The sequence below is a fragment of the Carcharodon carcharias genome, chromosome 17, assembly GCF_017639515.1.
Source record: "Carcharodon carcharias isolate sCarCar2 chromosome 17, sCarCar2.pri, whole genome shotgun sequence".
NCBI lineage: Eukaryota > Metazoa > Chordata > Chondrichthyes > Lamniformes > Lamnidae > Carcharodon > Carcharodon carcharias.
The window spans coordinates 22,444,545-22,470,727 of record NC_054483.1 but is presented as its reverse complement, the minus strand read 5'-3'; the positions used below and the strand labels follow the sequence as shown (position 1 = coordinate 22,470,727).

Here is a 26,183-nt window from a genome sequence, read left to right as displayed (position 1 = left end):
GGCCTCCCCGATCAATCAGGCAGCTCTAGCAAAATCTCTGGAATCCTCAAATCTTTTTTAACACCCTGAGGCATATCTCGAATGAACTAACCCTCAGCCGAGAGCCACCAGAAGGTTTGCCTGCAACAAGATTCTCTCATCTTCAAATGAAGCTTTTGAACCTGCTCTGCAACTTAACATTGAATCTTTATGGCCAGTACAGTCTTTAAAGACATAAAAAAAAATCAGAGCAGGAGTAGACCATAGGGCCTCTTGAGCCTACTCTATATTCAATAGATCATGGTTGATCTTCTAACTCAACTCCAGTTGTTTGCTCTACCTCTATATCCCCTTGTGTCCAAACATCTCGCAATCTCAGTCTTGAATATACTCAACAATTGAGCTTCCGCAACCCTCTTGGGTAGAAATTTCTGAAGGTCCACAACCCTCTGAGTGAAGCCATTTCTCCTCATCTCTGACCTTAATGGCAAGTGTCTTATCCTGAGACTACGTCCCCCAATTTTACACTCTCCTGACTGGGGGATCGGTGGAATTGTCTACCATAGAGAGCTGTAGATGCTCAGAACATCAGAATATTCAAGTGTAAGCGTGACTGATTTTACTGCACTGGTTTCCATTCTCTCCTGAATTGGTTCTTGCAGCTTGCCAATTTCCCGGTTCACTCCTAACAGTCCCGGAATGAGCAAATGAAGGTGGTGAGGTACTGCACCTGGCTAAAGGCGAACAGAAGGCACTCCGAGGTGCAGAGAAATCCATGGTTCCCGATTCCAACACTGGGCAGCCGGGGATAAACTTCACGCTGTTTGGGTTTGGTGTGTCCTGGGTCTGAATAAACATACTTCTCGCTGAAAGAAGGCAACAAGACAATGGGTTAACACCAGGGTTGACTTACCCTCTTGGAATGATGGCACTGTCGCTCCCTAGAGAGGGAGAGAATAATGGTCTGAACTGGCACGACGCACTTCTGCGTGAGATGCTCTTACAAAGTTGAAATCCAGTACAATCCTTGAGTGTGTGTGTTCAAGAAATGTCCATGCTCAAAGAGGGCATTGGTGACCAGGACTTTGAATGAATTGGTCCATGACTGTGCTTGGCAAAGAACTGCAGTGGTCTGCTGTTGCCTTATGCAGTATGGCTGACCAGGAAACTCTCCCACTCTTACCGCCTGCCATCAGGCATCTTGGAAGGATTTACTGGCCGATAATCTACCTGCTGAATTTTACCAGGTATTTTTATTTTGGATTTCCAGCATCTGCAGTTTTTTGCTTTTATCTGATAATCTACCTGTTCGGCAACACATCCTGCATGGCCATCAAGTCCATGGGGTGGGACTTGAACCCAGAGCTCCTGGCCCAGAGGTAGGGACGCTGCCCACTGTGCCACAGACCCCTAAACTAGAATTAGATTTGTAAAATACTGTAACAACATGCAGCCAAATCAACTACTCTCACACCCCACCTTGTGACTGATCACAGAACAGCAACAGCAGAGGGTGGGCAAGATTATTGGTGCTCAAATTAGGGTGGGGGCAGGTCGGATTGCTGTGAAAAACACTTTGTATTTTGTAAATAACAGAAACACACACTGCAGTGAAGATCCTCAGTGACACAGCATCAACCTTACAGCTACAGAAACCGACACCCAAACACAAAAGGAACAGTCTGGAAACAAGGAGGAAATCAAGCTTGAAAGGAAATCAAAGCAAAAAACTGCGGATGCTGGAAATCCAAAACAAAAATAAAAATACCCAGAAAAACTCAGCAGGTCTGACAGCATCTGCTGTTGAAGAGTCATACGGACTCGAAACGTTAACTGTGCTCCTCTCCGCAGATGCTGTCAGACCTGCTGAGTTTTTCTAGGTATTTTTATTTTTGCTTTGAAAGGAAATCAAATTGATGGAAGGACATGTGCCATCAGCTTTGCCATAAACAGTAACAAACCACTGCCCCGCCCCCGACAAAATCAAGTCATGATTACAGTTGAATTCAGTTCACCTTCAGTTGCAATGATTTTTTCTGTTGTCTGAAATCTCGCTTGCTTGTCATTTTACTGCAGCTCTGGAAGGATATTCAAACTGCTCAGATTTATTTTAAGTGAATGTATTTTTTTCTTAGCCCGCTCACTTAACTCACAGAAGACATTTTCCTGTCCAAGTCAGTAAGCTGTGTAACTTGTTTATGATATCTCCAATCAGACTGGCTATATTCATAGCAGAGTTCACTCATATGTACTGATCTGTGGCTTAACTCTTCAAATTTGTCTTCACTCCATTTCCCCTTGGTTAACAAAAATCTACCCGTCTGGGATTGAAGATGAACAATTGATCTAGTATCCATTGCCATTTGTGGAAGAATGTTCACAATTTTTAACCCCCTTTGGACATGAAATGATTCTCTAATTTCACTCCTGAAAGGAGTGGCTCTAATTTTCAGACTATGCCCCCTGGCTGTAGACTCCCCAATCAATGGGAATAGTTTCCCTCTTTCTGTCTTATCTGTTCCCCGTAACATCTTGAAAACTTTGATCAAAACACCCGTTGAGCTGGTAAATTCCAGGAACTGCAGCCCTAATGTGTGTAATCTCTCCTTGTAATTTAACCCTCAGAGTCCAGGGATTCTTCTTTCAGGCATCCTTTAATACTTCACGACACAGGAACTGAAAAACTTGGGACACCTCGGTGAGGGCAGCATCAAAAAATACATCTTGTTCTAAGTGTGAAGGCTAGAGACATGGGAGGTCAGGAGACGAGTTGCATGCTATGAAGGATTAGCTCAAATTACAACAGTTGTGTAATTTGGAGTCTGTATTGAAACTGTGTGGTCTCCATATGGCAATCCTGGCGCCCAGTGACACTGACAGTGGATGATAAAAATGCTCCCAAGAATACATCACAACCTCTGAATTTCAGAGAACTACTGCTTCAGGAGTAGCAGGGGATTCATGAGCCGTGCTTTTCTGCTCAAGGGCTCTGCTGCTGTATGCCAGAACACAAATGATGGAGCTTTTCCTGTTATTATTATGGCAACATTCAAAAGGACCTGTTTAGGCTCCGTCACCTTAGCAACACGCAAAGTCAAGTGCAACATGAATCACAGCTCTGCCTTGGGACTGGCACCCTGCCAACCTTTGCACCATGTATAATATATATATGTATCATATATGTCAACTGAGAGAGATTAAACACAGGTTACCCCTCAGAAAGAAGATGCAGTCATTGGATTCTTTAAAAAAAATTGCCAAGCAGTTCCAAATGATAATAATTAATGTTCCCTATTCTATGCATTAATGACTTTTTCAAGCAATTGTCACTGGCGTCACTAGGCAGCAGCTTGAAGGAAATGCAGAAGCTGAACTGAATCAACATTATCAACAACGCATGAGCTAAGGGATGATTCAGCACCAACTGTGCATAGTAATTAAGCTCCCCTTCAGCCCAGTCAGGTTGGGACGCCCAGGGGGCAGCCAGGTATTATAAACACTGACAGAGGATATTTCCTGGAAGTGTACAAACCTGGAGCACAGGAGGTAGCTATTCTGCCCATGATGCCTGTGCTCCCTCTTCGAAAGAGCAGTCCCTTTTCGTCCCTAACCCTCTAAGTTCCTCATTCCCAAGTACCCGTCCAAATCACACTCAAAATGATCAGATTCCATCCAGCCTCTCTGTAGTCTTCTCCAGTCACACACCCATAGCCTTCAGCTGCCTGGACCTTGAGTTCTGGAATTGCCTCTGTGAACCTCTCCACCCCTCTTTCTCTCTCTCTCCTCCTCCTTCAAGGAAACCTCCCTCTATGGCCCACCTTTAGGCCATCTGCCTAACATCTCATGTGGATAGGTGTCAGGTGTTGCTTTATCATGCTCCTGTGAAGCACCTCGGAATGTTTTTCATTTTATTGCAGGATGTGGGCGTCACTGGCTAGACCAGCATTTACTGCCCATCCCTAATTGCCCTTGAGAAGGTGGTGGTGAGCCGCCTTCTTGAATTGCTGTAGTCCATTTGGTGTAGGTACACTCACAGTGCTGTTAGGGAGGGAGTTTGACCCAACGACAGTGAAGGAACGGGGATATATTTCCAAGTCAGGGTGGTGAGTGGCTTGAAGGGGAACTTCCAGGTGGTGGGTTTCCCATGTATCTGCTGCTCTTATCCTTCTATTGATAGCGGTCGTGGGTTCGGAAGGTGAGGTCTAAGGAGCCTTGGTAAGATCCTGCAGTGCAACTTGTAGATAGTATACACTGCTGCTACTGTACTTTGGTGGTTGGGGGGTGGTGGGGGGGGGGTGGGTTGTGGATGTTGAAGGTGGTGAATGGGGTGCCAGTCAAATAAGCTGCTTTGCCCTGGATGGTGTTGAGCTTTTTCAGTGTTGTGGGAGCTGCACTCATCCAGACAAGTGGGGAGTATTCCATCATACTCCTGACTTGTGTCTTGTAGATGGTAGACAGGCTTTGGGGAGTCAGGAAGTGAGTGACTCTCCATAGGATTCCTGGCCTCTGACCTGCCCTTGTAGCCACAGCATTTATGTGGCTGGTCCAGTTCAGTTTCTGGTCAATGGTAACCCCCAGGATGTTGATCATGGGGGATTCAGCGAATGTCAAGGGCAGATGGTTAGATTCTCTCTTGCTGCAAATGGTCATTGCCTGGCACTTCTGTGGCATGAATGTAACTTGCTACTTAGCAGCCCAAGCCTGAATGCTGTCCAGGTCTTGCTGCATATCGGCACGGAATGCTTCAGCATTTACTCCATTAAGGCCGACACATAAATACAAATTGTTATTATTTTCAATTAAAATGTTCCAATCTCCCATTTGCCCATTCGATCTTTTGCCGATGGTTTTAAATCTATGACCTCTGGTTATCAACCTACACAGCAGAGGTAATAGTTCTTCTCCGTCGATTGTCACCCTGAAAACCTCTGGAAGGTTGAACAACAAACTTAAAAGTAAAACATGAGAAAGGAACTGTCTTCTTTACTCGGAACATGAAGGAAAACAGTCACACCGTTGACACTGATAGGTCAGAGGTAAGAAATGAGTCACCACTGAAGGCACTGACTCACAAGGTGCCGACAGGCTCAAGAGACAATCAGATATCTATGTGGAGATGGAGGACTGATGATGGGGTGGGATGAATCTATGGAAAACTGACAGGCCTGTTTGTTCATTGTGTATCAACTGTGTTTCATTATACGCAGTTGGTGGGCATGAGCTGGGCATTCACTCAAGCCCCCAATAAACTGACAGAGTAAAACTGTGGTTGTTAGGTTAGGAGATGTATGCTTGTAAAATCTGTCTCTGTAAATTTTTTTTGTTATATTCATTCATGGGACGTGAGCATCGCTAGCTAGGCCAGCATTTATTGCCCATCTCTAGTTGCCCTCGAGGTGGTGGTGAGCTGCTTTCTTTAACCGCTGCAGTCCATGTGGTGTTATAACACCCACAGTGCTGTTAGGAAGGGAGTGCCAGGATTTTGACCCAGCGACAGTGAAGGAACGGCGATATATTTCCAAGTCAGGATGGTGAGTGACTTGGAGGGGAGCCTCCAGGCGGTGGTGTTCCCATCTATCTGCTGCCCTTATCCTCCTAAGTGGTAGTGGTCGTGGGTTTGGAAGGTGCTGTCTAAGGAGCCTTGGTGAATTCCTGCAGTGCACCTTGTGGATGGTACACACTGCTGCTAATGTGCATTGCTGGTGGAGGGAGTGAATGTTTGTGGATGTGGTGCCAATCAAGTGGACTGCTTTGTCCTGGACAGTGTCAAGCTTCTTCAGTGTTGTGGGAGCTGCACTCATCAAGGCAAGTGGGGAGTATTCCATCGCACTCCTGACTTGTGCCTTGTAGATGGTGGACAGGCTTTGGGGAGTCAGGAGGTGAGTTACTCGTTGCACGATGCCTAGCCTCTGACCTGCTCTTGCAGCCACAGTATTTATATGGCTAGTCCAGTTCAGTTTCTGGTCAATGGTAACCCCCAAGATGTTGATAGTGGGGGATTCAGTGATGGTAATGCCATTGAACATCAAGGGACGACGGTTGGATTCTGTCTTGTTGGAGGTGGTCACTGCCAGACACTTGCGTGATGTGAATGTTACTTGCCACTTGTCAGCCCAAGCCCGGATATTGCCCAGGTCTTGCTGCATTTGGACATTTGCTTCAGTGTCTGAGGAGTTGCAAATGGTGATGAACATTGTGCAATCATCAGCGAACATCCCCACTTCTGACCTTATGATGGAAGGAAGGTCATTGATGAAGCAGCTGAAGATGGTTGGGCCTAGGACACTACCCTGAGGAGCTCCTGCAGTGATATCCTGGGACTGAGATGATTGACCTCCAGCAACCACAACCATCTTCCTTTGTGCGAGGTATGACTCCAACCAGCGTAGAGTTTTCCCCCTGATTCCCATTGACTCCAGTTTTGCTAGGACTCCTTGATGCCACACTCGGTCAAATGCTGCCTTGATGTCAAGGGCAGTCACTCTCTCCTCACCTTGGGAATTCAGCTCTTTTGTCCATGTTTGAACCAAGGCTGTAATGAGGTCAGGAGCTGAGTGGTCCTGGTGGAACCCAAACTGGGCATCAGTGAGCAGGTTATTGCTAAGCAAATGCCACTTGTTAGCACTGTTGATGACCCCTTCCATCACTTTACTGATGATGGAGAGTAGACTGATGGGGCAGTAATTGGCCAGGTTGGATTTGTCCACCTTTTTGTGTACAAGACATACCTGGGCAATTTTCCACATAGCAGGGTAGATGCCAATGTTGTAGCTGTAGTGGAACAGCTTGGCTAGGGGTGCGGCAAGTTCTGGAGCACAAGTCTTCAATACTATTACTGGAATATAGTCAGGGCCCATAGCCTTTGCATTATCCAGTGCCTTCAGCCGTTTCTTCACATCACGTGGGGTGAACTGAATTGGCTGAAGACTGGCGTCTGGGATGCTGGGGACCTCTGGAGCAGGCCGAGATTGATTATCCACTTGGCACTTCTGGCTGAAGATTGTTGTGAATGCTTCAGCCTTAGCTTTTGCACTGCTGTGCTGGTCTCCTCCATCACTGAGGATGGGGATATTTGTGGAGCCTCCTCCTCCAGTGAGTTGTTTAATTGTCCACCACCATTCACAACTGGATGTGGCAGGACTGCAGAGCTTAGATCTGATCCGTTGGTTGTGGGATCACTTAGCTCTGTCTATCACTTGCTGCTTATGCTGTTTGGCACGCAAGTAGTCGTGTGTTGTGGCTTCACCAGGTTGAGACCTAATTTTTAGGTATGCCTGGTGCTGCTCCTGGCATGACCTCCTGCACTCTTCATTGAACCAGGTATGATCCCTGGCTTGATGGTAATGGTGGATTGGGGGATATGTCGGGAGATTAAATTACAAATTGTGTTTGAGTACAATTCTGCTGCTGCTGATGGCCCACAGAGCCTCAGGGATGCCCAGGCTTGAGTTACTCGATCTGTTTGAAATCTATCCCATTTAGCACGGTGGTCGTGCCACACAACATGATGGATGGTATCCTCAATGTGAAGGCAGGTCATCGTCTCCACAATGACTGTGCGGAGGTCATTCATACCAATACAGTCATGGACAGATGCATCTGCAGCAGGCAGGTTGGTGAGGATGAGGTCAAGTACGTTTTTCCCTTTTGTTGGTTCCCTCACCACCTGCTGCAGACATCAGCTATGTCATTTAAGACTCGGCCAGCTCGGTCAGTAGTGGTGCTACTGAGCCACTCTTGGTGATGGACATTGAAGTCCCCCGGCCAGAGAACATTCTGTGCCCTTGCCACCCTTAGTGCTTCCTCCAAGCGGTGTTCAAGCGGGGGAGGGGATGTGGGGGATGGTATGTGGGAATCAGTGGGAAGTTTCCTTGCCCATGTTTGACCTGATGCCATGAGACTTCATGGGATTCAGAGATGATGTTGAGGACTCCCAGGGCAACTCCCTCCTGACTGTATACCACTGTGCCGCCAACTCTGCTGGGTCTGTCCTGCTGGTGAGACAGGACATGCCCAGGGATGGTGATGGTGGTGTCTGGGACATCATCTGTAGGATATGATTCCATGAGGATGACTATGTCAGGCTGTTGCCTGACTAGCCTGTGAAACAGCTCTCCCAATTTTGGCACTAGTCCCCAGATGTTAGTAAGGAGGACTTTGCAGGGTGGACAGGGCTGAGTTTGCCATTGTTGTTTCTGGTGCCTAGGTCAATGTCGGGCAGTCTGTCTGTTTCATTCCTTATTGACTTGTTTTTAGCAGTTTGATACAACTTGCTAGGCCATTTCAGAGGGCATTTAAGAGTTAACCACATTACTGTGGATCTGGAATCACATGTAGGCCAGAGCAGGTAAGGACGGCAGATCTTATGACAATCGACAATGGTCTAATCCTCATCACTAGACTTTTAATTCCAGATGTTTATTGATTCGAACCCAGGTCCCCAGAGCCCTGGGTCTCTGGATTCCTAGTCCAGTGATAATCGCACTGCACCACTGCCTCCCCCTAAATTATCTAGGGTCACGAGTTCAATGTCACCACAGAAGCTGCGGAATTTAAATTTAGTTCATGAAATAAATCTGGGATTGTAAAGCGCATCTCAGTGATGGTGACCATGAAACTACCGATTGTTATTAAAAGCCTGTGGTTCACAGATGTTCTTTCGGGAAGGAATTCTGGCGTCCTTATCCGGTCAGACCGGCGTTTGGCTCAACTTCCCTCTCACTTTATATCAAATGCCCACAGAAAAGTTGCAATTCAGGAAGGTGGCTCACCATCCTCCTTTTCAAGGGCAATTCAGGATTGGCAATAAATGCCGGCCTTTCCCGAAGAAACTCACTCACATTCCGTGAGTGATTAAAAAAAAACTTGATGTTTCGAAAAGCTTACAGGGAACGGAGAACGAAGGTGATGGTCGCAGAATCTTCTGGTAGCCCAGGCCAGTCCCATTCCATTTCTTGGTGCAATACAAGCCTCTCACCAGCTGGCCTGTCTGTATTCTGAAAAAGAAGCATGAAATTAGCAACTCGTTCAAAGGCATCCCAATGCTCTGCTCCAAAAATAAACATGCTCCCCTTCAGATTCAAGTTGCCATTTTTACAACAAGGACAACAATACATTTTCAGACAGACTTTAATATTACAGTTTCATTTTGAACTCAGGAGTTGCCAATGCAGGAAACAACCAATCTGTCCATAGCCCCTGGGCTGCGTCTATCTCAACAAATGCATCTTTTCACTGAACAAACCTGATAACATCTCAGGAAGCTCAGGCGTATCTCAAACACAAACCGGGATCTCTTGGACCAAATGGCCTGGTTCTCACCTATGGATACGATGGACTACCATGCAAGCCCAACGCTAACTGAAATGCAGGAACGAGCTGATTGGTTCTCCAAATGAATTCCACTCTTATCTGAGCCAATGAATCATCTGTCTTGGCCACTCTTTCCCACTTTCAGACCGTTACCTCTGGCGTTCCCACGGAGCTTCCTTGGCGCCCCACACCCCCCACCCACCATTTCTCATTTACATACCGCCCCTTGGCTGCTGAAGCATTGTCTTTGATTTCTACCACTCAATCTGCTCACCAGCCACCAGCTCCACCTCTCTCCCCTGGCAGCTGAATGAGGCTGAACCAGCCTAACAGCAACTTTAGTGTCAAGCGTGGCTCAGAGATAAGCTTCCCACCACACATCTGCACCATCACTAACACCATGTTTTCCTTCTCCCTATGATCGTCTAACTTTGCTCCTGTCTCAGCCCATCTACTGCTGAAATCCTCATTCCTTCCTTTATTCCCTCCAGACCTGACTATTATAGTCCACTCCTGCCTGGTCTCCCACATTCTGGCTGCTTTAAACTTGAGGTCACTGTTATGACACAGCAGTTGGTAAAGGCTGAGTTGTTTAAACCCCAGAGGGAAACTTGAACAACTGTCATAACCTATATTTTCAATTGGTATGTTTGAGATGCAGCTTTGAATTCAAGAATAAAACCACCAAGCCTCAAGAGGTTTTTTCTATCAAACTAAATTAAACATTTATTAATTTAATAACAAACTTAAACACATTCACATGTCTACAAATTACTACCATAATAGCTTTTAAACAAATCCCCAAATTAATCACTCCCAGGTAAAGCTTCACCAAGGCAACAATAACCCATAGACTTTAAACAGATACCAGGCAAAGCACATTTGACCTTAAGAATTTAAAATGAGGTTCCTTTGCAACTTGGTTCCTTTATACACACAGTTGTAGAGTTACAGACTGATTAGATCTTACATGCCTCTAACCTACACACACAAAACTCTTTTTTTGTTCTGCGTTGTTCCAGTGAAGCTCAATACAAATTGGAGGACCAGCACCTCATCTTCCGACTAGGCACTTCACAGCCTTCTGGACTGAATATTGAGTTCAACAATTTTAGATCATGAACTCTCTCCTCCATTCCCACCTCCTTTCCGATCCCCCTTTTTTCCAATAATTTATATAGATTTTCCTTTTCCCACCTATTTCCATTATTCTTAAATGTATTTTCATCCATTGTTTTATCTCTACCTTTTAGCCTATTTCGATTCCTTCACCCCACCCCCACCAGGGCTATTTGTACCTTGCTTGTCCTGCTTTCTACCCTTAATTAGCACCTTCCTTAGATAATATCACCACCTTCAACACCTTTGTCCTTTTGCCTATGATATCTTTTGGCAATCTCCACCTATCACTGACCCTCTATCCAGATCTACCACCCCCCCACCCCAACTTAAACCAGCTTATGTTTCACCTCTTTTGTATTTTTATTTAGTTCTTATGAAGAGTCATTCAGACTCAAAACGTTAACTGTGTTCCTCTCAGCAGATGCTGCCAGACCTGCTGAATTTTTCCAGATATCTTTATTTTAGATTTCCAGCATCCGCAGGTTTTTTGCTTTAATCTTTTCTGTTTATACCTAGCTTTCCCTTTTAATGTAAATTTTCCATTGTGTTAGTTAAAAAAAATGTACCTCTCCTAACAATAATCCTTTCATTCCACCTATTTTATTAGTAATATAAACACATTGTTTGATGTCTGAAGACTAGGTGCAAGATTTTACTCATTCTTTTCAATGGTTTATTCAACAAACGTAAATGTGCTCTTTACCTATCCTTATGTTTATCTAATTAACATCTCAAACTACTATACATCAAAGCATCAAGACTAGCTGGCTTTAATCCAATTAAGGCACAAACAGACACACACGTAGACACAGACCCTGCTACAATTCCAATTTAAAAATAATTTCCAATAACATTATAGACATTAATGTCTTCATGAGTCACCCAAAACTCTGCAATGCCTTGAATTTAAAATTCTCATCCTCATTTTAAAATCTCTCCATGGCTTCACCCCTCAATATCTGTCAACTCCTCCAGCCCCATAACCCTCCTGAACTTCTATAGTCCTCCAATTGTGGCCTTTCAAGTATCCCTGATTTTAAACTCTGCACCAGTGGTGGCTATGTCGAGGTCCTAAACTGGAATTCCCCCCCTTAAACCTCTCCAGCTCTGTCTCTTCCCTTGAGGAGGAGACACTAGTTAAAACCTGTTTCTGAAGCAAATTTTTGGTCACCTGTCCTAAAGTCTCCTTACATAGTCCGGTTTCTAATTTTACTTTATAATGCTCCCGTCAAATGCCTTGAGAGGATTTCTTGTGTTCAAGGTAATTTTTTATTTATTTGTTCAGGGGATGTGGGCTTCGCTGGCTGGGCCAACATTTATTGCCCATCCCTAATCACCCTTTAGAAGGTAGTGGTGAGCTGCCTTCTTGAACCGCTGTTGCAGTCCATGTGGTGTAGGTACACCCACAGTGCTGTTAGGGAGGGAGTTCCAGGATTTTGACCTAGTGACAGTGAAGGAACGGCCGATATATTTCCAAGTCAGGATGGTGTGTGGCTTGGAGGGGAACTTGCAGGTGATGGAGTCCCCATCTACCTGTTGCCCATGTCCTCTGTGTTTGGAGCCTTAGTGAGATATATATATATATATATATATAGTGTATGTATATAGATACATGTTGCTGCCGCCTGCAGAACTCAAAGAGGCATCACAATTCCAAAAGCTGTTAACATTTCCTCACCAGGAATGAATATCCCTGCACAGGCCTCTGATATGACACTGGATTTGCAATAGGGAGGTGTGTGCACACTTGCTGAGCCCGATAGTGTAATTGAAAGGAATTTGAAGATATGCAGATCATCAGCAACCTTTCAGGAGGTCTCCCCACTGGCCTAGGACTCCCAGTGACAAGTCCAGACTCACCTTGAAGCCAGGATCCAGCAACAGCCCAACTTCGCCGCCGCCATCTTTGATAAAGGCAGCCTCCAAGACCGGAGACGCGGGGGGGGGGGGGGGGGGGGGGGGGGCGTCCTTATAGCTGTCTATCTTACACGCCTGACGTTATTCCTCCCCTTCCAAGAAACTTCCTCTTTTTCCAGAATGACGTTTGATTTCAAATGTATGTTTAAAGTGATTTGAAGATGTTTTTTCTTTTGCTTGTTTGTTTGCGGGAAGATAGTCAGGCGATGGAGCGAGACGGCCCCACCACTGCTGCAGATAGAGCGATTTCTGTGGGCGTGGCCTCCTGCGGCAGGACCCCGGGGAGATGGGCTCCACAGTTCCTGCAGCATAATTGCTCCATTCTGTGGCTGCTGTAACAAAACCACATAAGACTCATGAAGTCTGGCAGCATTAGTGGAGAGTGAGAGAGCGAGAGAGAGAGAAACATTTTAATCTTTCAAGCAATCAGAACTGAGAAAAAAACCATATATAACAGGTTTTAAGCAAGCATGGAGGCAAAGGAAGGGAAAGAAAATGGAAGGTGTGTGACGGGGCCCTTTCAAGGAAACTTCATTGTTCCAGTTCTGCTCAGATTCCCTCCCTCACCTCTTATCCAGTGACTGTACCAGAGCCACTTCCAATTCTCACCTCGAACTTGTCTTCAAATTTCTCCCTTTTCCTAATGCCTTCATATAGCCCAACTCTGATTCTTCCCAGTTTCGACTTCTGTATCTCCATTGCCAATTATAGACTGTCAACCAGTACCTACAGTAAACTACTGTGACATTGATGACACTTGATCCACTCCTCTCCTGGGAGTCTTTTTCATTCCCCCAATTTCTAATTTGCATCTGTTCCAACGATGCCACATTCTATCGCAATGCATCTGCGATGTCTTCCTTCTTCCTCAAGCAAGGATTGCCCTTCAATCAAGTTTGCAGTGTTCTCAACTGTATCCATCACATTTTCTGTGCTCTGCTGTCAACCCTTTCCCTCCTGCCCAGTGTAGAATGGGGTTCTCCTCGTAATCTTCCAGCTCATCAGCTCATAGTTTAGTGGATCATCGTCCACCATTTCTGCCACTTCCGGCTTGATGTCAACATGAAATACGCATTTCCCTCCCATTTCGGCATTCCCAAGGGACTGTTCCCTCCATGACATCCTGGGTCACTCATCAATCACTCCCAACACACCATTTCAACAGTATCTTTCCATTTTAGCACAAGAAGCACCAATGCACAGTGGCAGCTGTGTGTACCATCTACAAGTTGCACTGCAGCAATTCACCAAGGCTCCTTCGACAGCACCTTCCAAACCCATGACGTCTACCACCAAGCTGGACAAGGGAAGCAGATGCATGGGAACACTACCACCTGCAAGTTCCACTGCAAGCCAGACACCATCCTGACTGGGAAATATATCGCCTTTGTTCACTGTCACTGAGTCAAAGTCCTGGAACTCCCTCCATAACAGCACTGTGGTGTTTTTGCAACACATGAACTGCAGCAGTTCAAGAAGGTAGCACACCACCACCTTCTCAGGGGCTATGAGGGATGGGCAATAAATGTTGGCCTAGACAACCATGCCCACATCCACGAATATAAAGAAATGCAACACCCTTTTGTGTTCTCCCTTTCATCATCCAGAGCCCTAAAGACTCCTTCCAGATGAAATGGAAATTTACTTGTGTTTATTTAGCATAGCCACTGCTCCCCATGTGGCTTCCTCTAGATTAGGGGACCTCACTGAGAATGGGTGACCACTTTACAACACAACTTGCCTTTGTCCACAAGCACAATCTTGAGCTTTAGTTCATTTGTTTTGTTAATTCTCCCCCTACTTGCACTCTGATCTGACCTCAGCTTCCCATGTTGCTCCAATGAAGTTGAACTCAAGGTTGAGGAACAGCACCTCATCTATCGAATTAGACATTTTACAGAGTCGGGAGAAGATTTACGAATACGTTGGCAGGATTTGAGAATTTTAGCTAAAAATAAAGGTTTGAGAGGCTGCGATTATCATCTTTGGCACAGAGGAGTTTGAGAATAGATTTAATTCAAACATATAAATTGAGCCCCTTTGATAGAGTAGACAGGAAGGATCTATTTTCTTTCACAGAGGATTTTGTGTCATCATCAGGAGGATTGGGCTGGTGGGGTGTTGAGGAAAAGTTTTTCACCCAAGGGTGGTGGGGTTTGGAACTCATTTCCTGAAAAGGTAATGGGAGGCAGAAATTCTGCTCGTTTTGAAAACTTGAAGTGCCGTAACCTGCAAGGCTACAGGCCAAGAACTTGAAAGTGGGATTCCATTGGATATTTTTCAGCTGACACAGACACAATTAGCCTTCCTTCTGTGCCATCAATTTCTGATTCTGACTTCAAATTTTTACTCTGTTTCTCTTGCCACAGATGGTGTCTGAGCTGCTGAGTATTTCCAGCATTTTCTGTTTCTGCCCAAGTTACAGTGCTTCCTCTGGGAGACGCTGAAAATTACCCCCACTGCATCAAAACAAATTTGCAACTGATACAGATACACCCACAACCTTTAGAAACTAACACAGTGTATAGACATGCTGTCATGAAGAGATATTAATGTCTATATGCACATCCACCCTCACGCCTTCTCCCCCCTCCCATAAACATGATAGGGTCCCCCTTGTCCTCACTTATCACCCCACCAGCCTCCGCATTCAAAGGATCATCCTCCGCCATTTCCGCCAACTCCTGCATGATGCCACCACCAAACACATCTTCCCTTCATCCCCCCTATCGGCATTCCGTAGGGATCGCTCCCTCTGGGACACCCTGGTCCACTCCTCCATCACCCCCTACTCCTCAACCCCCTCCTATATCACCACCCCATGCCCACGCAAAAGATGCAACACCTGCCCCTTCACTTCCTCTCTCCTCACCGTCCAAGGGCCCAAACACTCTTTTTAAGTGAAGCAGCATTTCACTTGCATTTCCCCCAACTTAGTCTACTGCATTCGTTGCTCCCAATGTGGTCTCCTCTACATTGGAGAGACCAGACGTAAACTGGGCAACCGCTTTGCAGAACACCTGCAGTCTGTCCACAAGAATGACCCAAACCTCCCTGTTGCTTGCCATTTTAACACTCCACCCTGCTCTCTTGCCCACATGTCTGTCCTTGGCTTGCTGCATTGTTCCAGTGAAACCCAATGCAAACTGGAGGAACAACACCTCATCTTCCGACTAGGCACTTTACAGCCTTCCGGACTGAATATTGAATTCAACAACTTTAGGTCTTGAGCTCCCCCCTCCATACCCACCCCATTTCTGTTTCCCCCTTCCTTTTGTGTTTTTTCCAATAAATTATATAGATTTTTCTTTTCCCACCTATTTCCATTATTCTTAAATATTTTTAAATCTTTTATGCTCTCCCCACCCCCACTAGAGCTATACCTTGAGTGCCCTACCATCCATTCTTAATTAGCACATTCATTTCGATAATATCACCAACTTTAACACCTATGTGTTCTTTTGTTATGTTGTTTGTGACATCTTTTGATGATCTGCTTCTATCACTGCTTTTGCCTACAACCACACCACTCCCCTCCACTTCTCTCTCTCTCTCTCTCCTCCCACCACCCACCCCCCCCCCCACCCCCCACCTCCACACCTTAAACCAGCTTATATTTCAACTCTTTCTTGGACTCGAACTCAAGTTCTGTTGAAGGGTCATGAGGACTCGAAACGTCAACTCTTTTCTTCTCCGCCGATGCTGCCAGACCTGCTGAGTTTTTCCAGGTAATTCTGTTTTTGTTTTTAATGTCTATAATGTTATTGGAAGTTTTTTTAAAATGGACTTGCAGTCGGGTCTGTGTCTGTCTTAATTGGATTAAAGCTAACCAGGCTGGATGCTTTAATGTAGAGTAGTTTTGAGATGTTAATTAGATAAACATAAGGAAGTTAAAAGGTAAAGTGTAAATTGTATTTGTTGAAAAGAATGGGTAAAATCTTGCACCTAGCTGGGAAACGTCAAGCAATGTGTTTATATTACTAATAAAATTGGTAGAATGAAAGGATCATTGTTTGGAGAAGTAAAATTTTAAAAACCTAGGAATACAATGGAAGTACAATGGAAAATTTACATTCAAGGGGGAAGCTATGTATAAACAGAAAGGAGTTTGTGTGTGTAAGTCAGAGGCATTTAAGATCTAACCAACCTGTAAGCCTACAACTGTGTCTGCAAAGGAACCAAATTGCAAGGAATATCATTTTGAATTTGTAATGTCAAATGTGCTTTGCCTGGTGTCTATTTAAAGTCTATGGGTTGTTGCTTTGGTGAAGATTTACCTACGAGTGCTTAATTTGGGGTGTTGTTTAAAAGTTATTACAGTAGTAATATGTGTATGTGTTTAATTTGTTAAATTAATAAATGTTTAATTTAGCTTTACATAAAAAACCTCTTGAGGCTTGATGGTTTTATTCCTGATTTCAGAGCTGCATCTCAAACATACCAATTGTAAATATCGGCTATGACAGTTGTTCAAGTTTTCCTCTAGGATTTAAACAACTCAGCCTTTACCAGCTGCTGTGTCATAACAATGCTATATGACAAGTTCCAATCCCACCAGAGCAGAGTTTGGATTTGGATTGCATTTTAATTGAAGTTTTTTTTTTGCTGCCAATTGTGGCTTTTATTTTAAAACATTTTTCAGGTTACACATGGGAAACAGCCACATTCATACAGCACCTTCTCACCTCTCACAAAAACATCCCCAAGTGTTTCAAATACAATTAGTTACTCTAGTCAGTTTCAGGGAAATAAATTTCCACACAATAAGTTCTCTCAAACAGCCAGTTCATCCTTTTGGTGTTTGTGCTGGGTGGTGGAAATGGAAGGGGACACTATGGGCCACAACATCCTGCTCTTCAAGTTATGCCATGGGACCTGTGATACATATCGCACCCTCCCCCCCTCCCCCACACACACACGCACAAAGCAGCACACACAAGCTTCATTTACTATCTCATCCAAGACATGAAACTGGGCAGCACTCCCCCAACTACTATACTAGTGTGACAAATAATGATGTACTGAAGTCCTGGAATGGATGTTCAACTTTCCAATTTCCAGGTAACACTGATTTGAAATTAGCTATGCTGCCAATCGTCATCCACAAAATCTAAATAAGGAAATAAATTTGCATGAGAATCAATGACCGATGGATCATTCTCTCAGACCATGCACGTTAGTTTTAGCAACCACTGAAAGGAACCATTTTCCACTTCAAACAGAAGTAAAGCACCACACATTTTATTCTCAACAAGACCATTTTAATACAGATATTTTAAAATTTGTATAATTTCTTAGTGAAAACTAGAGGTATACAGTACTATTGAACACCAGAATACAATAAAATGGGCTACAGTGGGGGAAAAAAATTCAATCATCTCTCAGAGAGGCACACTAAACAACCATGGGAAAAAAGTTTACACTTAAAACCCAGTTCAGATACAGAAACACAAAAATGATATTCAGCTTTTAGAGTCCAGACAGGATTTTCTTTGGGTAACTTTTCCAATGCATGATTGCTGTGTACATTATATTAATAGAATCCATTGTAGAACAGATCAAGAGTCATCAGTCAGTAAAACAGGCACACTTAAGAAAATTCCTTCACCTGACAGCTCCTGATCAGGATATCAAAATTAAAATGAATAAAAATCTGACTGGATTTCTCACTCCGCACTTTTGTGTAATCATTAGTTCTTCAAAGTTATTTATCCCATGTCTTCAGTCTTGTACTAATTTCATTATTGCTTATTTTTTTTATCTTGGTTTCCTAACTTAGTTGATTTTCCCCAAATGTCCTAAGGTCACTACTTGGTATCGTATGGAGACGTAGCAATCAAATGGTCACCTTGCTCAGCGCCTGTGCTGAATTTGCTCATCTGGGCTTTGGGCTGGGGATGCGGAGTGAAGATGGAGCTTACATGTCCATGGGCCTGAGGTGCAGAAGCCTGGGTTCCTGCTCTTGCCTCCCCCATCAGAAGTGACTCCTTGTGGAAAGTATGGGGTTGAGCTGGGTGATAATGGTGCTTGGATGTGATACCATCACTAAGAGGGCTGCCAATCCTCACCTAATCATACCCAAGTAACATGCACAGCTTCGGACTGGTAGCGAGAAGTAAACAAAAAGTGTAAACACCACATTGATCCTGTGCTGAGAGCACAGCAAATTTATTTTAATACAACATTAAGTCTTGACTGTGTACGTGCAGGGTCAGCAAACAATGTATTGAGATTGCAGATTCAGACACCCTGTTGCCAATGCCAAGAATGGGCTTTTAAAAAGATGACTCCAAATAGATCTTGTGAAAGCAGAGCAGTAACCCTTGGAACAAAAATGATGTTTCAATACCTGAAACAGCCTCTTTAACTGTGATCACAAGGGAATGTCATTCATGAACAAATCAATTTGAAGTGTTACTATCAGCATTTAGTTTATCATCCTGTCATTTTTCACGAATCAAGAACATAGCTTGTACCCCTTGAAATTATCTGGTGTAAAGATTGCACAAATGTTTCATACATTAACATTAAATTTGCTTGTCTATTTTACTGGGTGATTAATGTGTTTCCAAATAGATTAAACATCTCCATGAAAATAGCAAAAGAAGGTCATGCAAATGGTTAAGATTCTGTGTGATAATATTCCAGTGCAATTTCAAGGCTGCCCTCTGAGTAACAGGGAGGTGACTGATGTGGAGAGGAAGCTTGGAATCATAGAAAAGGTGGGGGGGAGGGCTGGTGTAGGGGAGCAAGAACACAATCTCATTGGAAACTTGGTAAAGATTTGGGCAATGTCAGAATTTTGTTGCACATCTTGGGATGTGGGAAGGTGTACTAATTCTGCCTGAGAGTACATCTACTGGTTTAAACGATCACTGTAGCAAGATCATCAGCCAGACAGATACAGCATGAGCTTAAGTTATTTTATCTAGGTCGATCTAGTTTTCAAAGCATTGCTTACACTGTCTGGGATATTAAAAGGAGAATGCGGAGCAAACCAGTGTAAAGCTCATTGCCTTTGATCAACATCTGGCTTGCAGTGGTTTGGTGCTGGATAAATTCAGTAAAATTGACACTAGCCTTTCTCTTATTGAGCAGGGGTTCTGTTGCTCGTCCAAAGTAAAGAGTCAGTAATTGCAGTAATCTTCCTGCCTCCCCAATGCCACCTCCCCTCTCAATCCAAAACCCCAACAGTCCTCAAGGTGAGTGATGCAGCTTCTCAGTACCAGCATCAAGTATAGGCAGGGCAGCACCAATGGTGTCTGCTGAGGCAGACTATTCAATTGGTGCCAAATTAGGGGCAGTTTTGTACTTGTGACATATCTGGCAAGGAGGAGTGAAGAAGAAAAATGATTAAAGACAAGTTCATAGTGATGTAAATGAATCTGCAAACGGGAATGCATTTGGGAGATCCAATCTGCCCTTAGGGTTTTTATAGGAATACACAATTTGTAAACTGTGGGTCGTAGCAGCAACTGACATGTTTAAATCTTGCAGAAGAGTCACTGTCAGCCAAAGTCTAACTGCAGCCTGGGGAAAAACATGCTCTTGAAAGACCAAGGCTGTCTGAATCTAAAACTGGAACTTAGTCATCATATTTTGGTTCTAGTTTGCTAAGGTGGGACATCTTGATGGGGGTCAAACCAACTTCAGAAATTCTCAAAGACCAATTCCACAGCTGCTTTCAAATCATTTCTCTTCTTCACAACCCATTAGCCAGTTTAATCGGTTCATTATTACAATTCCACAAATATCTAAATCAACTCCCATCACATCTTAACCCCCTCAAACCCAACACCCCACCTTGAGTTTTATATGAGCATTCAGCCATCAGAGGAAGGCAGTGCTTGTTATCGCATTCAGCTGCAGAGCAGAGCAAGGTTCCTCCCCACACCCATCTGCAAACCAGCTCACTGGACATATTGGAAACAGGCAGTAGGGTTCCATAATGTACCGGCAGCTCAATTAGGGCAGTGTTTGTGCCCCATCACCAGATCAGGTCAGTGTTCCTCAATTCAAGGTCTAAATAAACATTCAAGTATCAACAAATTCATAAAGCTGTCCACTGAAAATGCAACAGCCGAACAGAAGCAGCTTTGCATTTAGAGAGCAATGACATATCATTCATCAGAAAATATCGACTTGACTTCACGATTTTTGACTTTGCTTTTTGTCAAAACTAGGAGTGTTTCCAAGAATATGTGCAGATCAGAAAATGTTTGAGGAAAGGTTGCTTAAAAAGTCTTCTAAAGCAATCCAAAATATGATGGGAAAAGATGCATGAAAAGGAGACACAGAACTGTTTAATGGAAATTTAGTGCAACATATGCTCTAAACTATGTCGTCTTGGACCTTTGGGAAACATAATTAGAGGTTCAAGCAACTCAAGTCTTTTCATTTCATGAATAAAATAAAAAACGTGGTACAAACTGCTAAAACTAAACGCAAACAAAAAAGCTTGTTCTCAGAATGAAGGGAGAACATAGTGCGTTGGATAGTTGCATGATGGCCTGCATTGTGAAGAGTGTCTTACACTTAATTAAATTCCTTACTTTTCCCTCCTTGCAGCTTGTTCTGTTTCAATACTGCTGCTTACAAGCAGCATTGTGCCTTTGAGGAGACTGTCTGAAGGGCACTTGCGGCAGAGCATCTTGACCTACTGATAATCGCTCACTGGTTTACAGTAAAATAAAACAAAATGGAAACTGCAAGGGATACACACCAGAGCAGTCAGTTGTCTGTCAAGAGTGAAGAGGTTGTGACACTGTGTCCCCTTCATTCTAATAAAGGCTATACTCTCCATGTCAGAACTCATCTCTTAATCACTGTAAGCCTGCAATAAAAACAGAAAATGCAGGAAAAGCCTATCTGGCCTGTCAGCAGTAGGAAGGAGCTGAAAGGGTTAAATTATGAGGATAGGTTCTATACAGGAGGCTCATTTACTGTGGAGTGTAGGAGCTTAAGGGGTGACCTAATGGCGATGATTGAAGGAGCTGATAAGGCAGATAAGACAGAAACTTGTTCTGTACAATCCTACCACAAGGAAAAGGGGGCATAGCCTCAAAATTAGAACCAAGCCATTCAAAGGTGATGTTAGACAACGCTTCCCCACACAAAGGGGAGTCGAAATCTGGTCCTCTCCCCAAAAAGACTGTTGAGGCCAAGGGCGAATGAAAAATTTGAAACAAAGGCTGCTCAGCTTTGTTGTCAAAATAAATAAATCACAGAATCATTGGACTTAGGAGCAGGAATAGGCCATTTGGCCTAGAAAACCAAAGGGGAAAAGGATGTTAAGACATACATGAGCCATGACTGAATTAGATGGCAGAACAAGCTCAATGGGCTTGTTATCTGACTTGGATTCTAACTGACCTACTGTGGCTATTACCGGCTTGTTCTGTTTGCATTCTTGCCTTTCAGTGATTAATTGAGTCAAATTCCATTGCTCTTGGCAGCTAACTAGTGCTTTAAAATCACATTTTGTGATCATTTAGGTTTTTTCATGAAAACATTGCAAATTAAGTCAGGAAATGGTCCAAAGAGGCTGCTGTTCTCTTGGAATAAGTCAAAGGCCATTATATTAAATTCCAACAAAACATAGAAAAGGCCTTATTCAGCTCATAATAGGGTATCAGTAATGACCAGTTTTGAAATGTGAGCACCAGAAGAGGAGTAGGTGGTGTGAAGTGAGACACTGATGCATTGACATTTAACTCTCTTCATTAGAAGAGATACAATTTCATGGAAATACCATTTTCCATTTAAAACCAGGACTAGTGCTACATTCCATAAGATACCCTAAAGATGCCAAGTCCAAGATATCCTATGTGACAAGGCAACGCATGGAGCACAATTTTCCTCAGACTGGTTCAGAATTTTGCAAAAGCAAAGCAACTTTCAGCTCTTCACTTTTCTTCCTTTTATGCAGCAACTTGTTCTTTGGCCAAGCGTTCAACCTGGGTGGAAATTTCCAGCCTACCTCATCACCACAAGGTTGGAAAAGGAAGCTGGATTACTGATCCTCCTGACTGCCAACAGTTCTCTTCCCATTTCTGAACGCTCCCCTCCCCTGGACAATTGAAGCTGTAGAAAAACAGCCAGCCAACAGCTACAGCGACTTTTCACATGGAAATCTTTCCACGTTTACTTGATTTTTGAATTGCATTTTGTGGGGTTTTTAAAATCCAAAATGGCAATTCAGGAGCTTTTTAAAATGAATGCACTAATTTCATAGAATTCCTGGTTTTATAGAAGAGGGAATCACTTCAGCTCATCATTGTCATCTCCAGTACTTGGAGAAAGGAAGCTACAGACAAGCCAAGAAACTTTTTATTTCGAAATGAAGCATCTTAAGGGCTTGGGACACGAATTGATTTCCCAATGAATGTGATTTCAAAAGCTAAGTAGGGAATGTCAGGCACTCATGTGTTATCACTTTATTTGGCAATTCTTTTAGCAGCATTTTAACAATTATTGCCAATTCACTGCTCAGCCCCTTCCCCCGTCAGTCACAATGTAATTTAAGACCCAGCTTACTAAGGCATTACTACCTCAGAACTGGTACCAAGCTACAAGCTGTTGCCTTGCTTGCAAGGCAGGAAGGCATGACTGTCACAAGATTTCAGGAACACCTGCAGAATAATTTTGAATACAAACTACATCCAACTTCAAATGTAGTTTAATGACTGTGATTAGCTTGCAACTCAAAATGACATTTGTTGGTGTATCGTACACTGACCATTGAACAGAGTGGTCACGTACCTTATCCACCAAAATATATTTTCTCAACACATGCCTGTTCTGGTAAATCGCAAAAAATCTTACCTGTGATAAAAATTGATGGTGCAAGTGAATTCATTCAAACCTCCTCAGTGGAATTTTTTGTTTAATGCAAGAATGAGAGATCTTCAGTAGAGTCACTCAAATAAAGGCATCAGCTAACTTTTAGTCACACTTTGCTAGCCTAATCTTCATTGTCTGAAACCACTGGGCAAGCATTAAAGGAATCTATGATTGTATCGCTTGCATCTTGTGTTCACTATGCAACAAAACAGGGTCAACACTGCACACAGTGTCACTCTAAAACGCACTCCACACTTTTGGAGGACAGCACCGTCGCAGCAGCAGCAGGATTGTATCACTATGAATGTCTACAAGTTTGCAGTATCCCAGTTCAATGCGCAAACTCATCCTCTGGAAATAAACCTGTCTAGTTTTACAAGGCACTGTTAAATTGCATTTTTCCTTCAATTTACAATTAGGCAGTTGAATAAAATTTGGTTGCATGGTAGTGTTTTATATTTACATATTTAATGCAGTGTATAAAAGATAATCACACCCACAAGGAGGCAGTCGCAAGAATTATTGAACACTCTGCGATGTGAAACACTTTTGTGGCGCATTTCTCGTCAACTTCGTATCTAAATTGAGGTCGGAGGTTAGATCCAGCATACAACTTAAATAAAGCTGGGCTCCTCACAGAGCTCTGCTGAAAAGCCAGAGAAACCATCATCCCAACTCCAAGGGTGAAACACTTCATATTCTACTTCCCTTCTACTGTAATTGTGGGCCCAACTGGACCATGCACGTGTGGAATCCGTAATAAAGACTATCGGGAACTGGCTTGCAACTTGACAATCCTTTGCTGCCTTGGCCAGGTTGAAGAGGGTGGTCATTCTATCAGACGGGGCCTTGTCCAAACTTGAATGCCCGAGAGGGAGGGAAAAAAAAAAATTATTTGCACAATACCATGGCCTGAGATTTGACAATTTAACAGGTTTGATACAGTCCCATTAAGGTGGCGAGAGAAAGGGCGTAATGTTCCTTAACCATCCAAGTGAGATACTGCAATTTGAACTGATGCTTCCCCCAAACCCCCTGGTCACGTGTTAAGGTTTCTGATTTCGAGGTTTAGTGGGAAAGGGAGCTGCAGCAAATGGGTCAGTCCCACGCACTTCTGAAGTCCTTGGGTGCAGAGAGGCAGGGCTGTTGGCTCCTCGCATTTTATCAGCCATGTGCGCAGTGGCAGGTGGCTGGTTCTGCCATTCCTCCTCTTTGTAGTGACGGGAGTATTTGGCTAGTGCCCGAGGACGGAAGGGCTGAGGGCTCACAGCAGCCAGCAACGCTTCCTGAACTAACAAAGTGCCGGGAGGATGCATTTGGTGGTTTGGAAAGTCAGTGGAATCTTTCAGCGGGTCTGTTTCTCGGTTAGACACCGCTTCCCTAGACTGTTGCTGGTTGGTGGCTTTGAAAGCTGTTGCAGGATGTTGGACTCCACCAGACGGTCCAACACACTGGTCTTGAAAACCAGGGAACCTATTTTGACCCATTTGATGGGCATCTTGGGCAATGCTCCCAAACTGCAAATGCTCAGGCACTTCTTCACTGGCTTTCGCGACGAGTGGGTATGAAGTCGCCTCTTCCAAGGTTGCCAATGCTTTCTTTTTGGAGAATGGTGCTCTTGTAAAGACATCAATTTCCTCAGTTTGGTTTCGAGTAGCATTGATTTTTGCTTTGAAAGGAGCCTTGGTGAAAACATCGAGAGTACCCTGCACTATTTCAGCGCCCCTCAGGTTTCTGAAGGGAGCAGCAGAAAACACATCCACCTCAGTATTGGTTTCTTCAGCCATGTCCTTGGCTGAAGGTTCCAGCAGGTTTGCCATATCTGGACAGACAAGCTTAGGCTGTCCTTCCACCGAATTTTGGGCTTTTCCAGCCTCCTCATCCTCTTCCGAATCCATCAGGAGGGGTCTGTGGCCGCTGCTGTCCAGCGGGTCGCCACCATCCTCGATGCACTCTTCGTCACTGCTGTGCACAGAATTGGATCTGAACGGTTGGGCTTGGCCAGGCCAGTTCACGGTCAAATTGTTGGCTCCCTTGGATCTGCCCACTTCAGGAGCATCTTCAGCTGTATCCGTTGGGAAACCTGGAACACAACAAGAGCTGGTTAATTCACTGACAGCAGTACTCTGCGCCCTGAACACAGTAGGATCGATATTGATTCATAAGAGGATTTATTTTACAGCAAAGCATGAATAAATGCCACTTCTTTTTCAAAGACTGCAGAGCCTGGTGGCAGAAAGCTAGCCACTACCACAACATCACCAGCACACAGGACCCAGGTGTTGGAGAGATCCACTCACAATCCAGTTGAAATGCCATCCACAAGAACTTTTTGAGAGAATCAGAAATCATTGTCACAACACTAACTCCTCTTCAACTGGAGAGTTTGGGCTGGACTTTGTTCTTGGCACATTGGGGCTTTAGTGATCATGAAAGCTCTGGGCTGCCACAGTGAAAGAAAGCTCACTGTAAAGTCTCCAAAACTCTGCACCTACAACACACTTTTGTACATATAATAGCCTCATATTTACAGACAGAGAGAGACAGACAGCAAAGGAGAGTGTGCAAATGAGACAGAGACAGTGAAAGGCTGGATTGTGTTTGAAGGAAGCAACACATGCAGTAACTGAAGACTGATAATGCACCGAGCCGAACTTTGGCAATTTAGGATTACTCCTTAGCCCCTGCTGCATCATCAGCTACTCTGAATATGCACCAAATATCAGTTTCAAAAGGATCTGGAAAGATCCTTGTTAATGTTATGTTAATTGTATTGTTCGGGTTAAGGGTAAGCAGGTGGAAGGCATTGATTAAGTATCGTGAGCACTTATAAAAAGGGACTAGTTCGCGGCCAGGTGTCCCTGGAAATGGAGCACGCAGTGTCCACTGGTAAGCTGGAGGCCTTCCACAGTTGGGGGGAAGTGGGGGGAGTGGGGGGGTGGGTTCATCATCACCCCCAATAATTACATTTTGATTTGATTTTGTAAGCGTCCTTTCACGTTTTTGTTTTA

At 44.0% G+C, this 26,183-nt stretch overlaps 2 protein-coding genes across 6 annotated transcripts in view; both read right to left on the bottom strand.

Moving 5' to 3' along the window:
* LOC121289535 (NFU1 iron-sulfur cluster scaffold homolog, mitochondrial-like) overlaps positions 1 to 12,340 on the bottom strand; it is a 36,391-nt gene extending 24,051 nt beyond the window's left edge. The window contains exons 1-3 of the mRNA XM_041209031.1: positions 12,274 to 12,340; positions 8,866 to 8,975; positions 710 to 845 (exon numbers count right to left, since the gene is read on the bottom strand). Of these exons, the coding sequence (XP_041064965.1) occupies positions 710 to 845; positions 8,866 to 8,975; positions 12,274 to 12,317 (290 nt within the window). The 5' untranslated portion in view covers positions 12,318 to 12,340. The remainder of the gene's footprint in view (positions 1 to 709; positions 846 to 8,865; positions 8,976 to 12,273) is intronic.
* A 5,215-nt stretch (positions 12,341 to 17,555) lies between these two features.
* The window catches only part of LOC121290207 (AP2-associated protein kinase 1-like), a 135,269-nt gene continuing 126,641 nt past the window's right edge, over positions 17,556 to 26,183 (bottom strand). For all 5 annotated transcript variants that reach the window (XM_041210487.1, XM_041210490.1, XM_041210489.1 and 2 more), the window contains one exon: positions 17,556 to 25,255. In XM_041210487.1, coding sequence (XP_041066421.1) covers positions 24,219 to 25,255 — 1,037 coding nt within the window. In that variant the 3' untranslated portion in view covers positions 17,556 to 24,218. The remainder of the gene's footprint in view (positions 25,256 to 26,183) is intronic.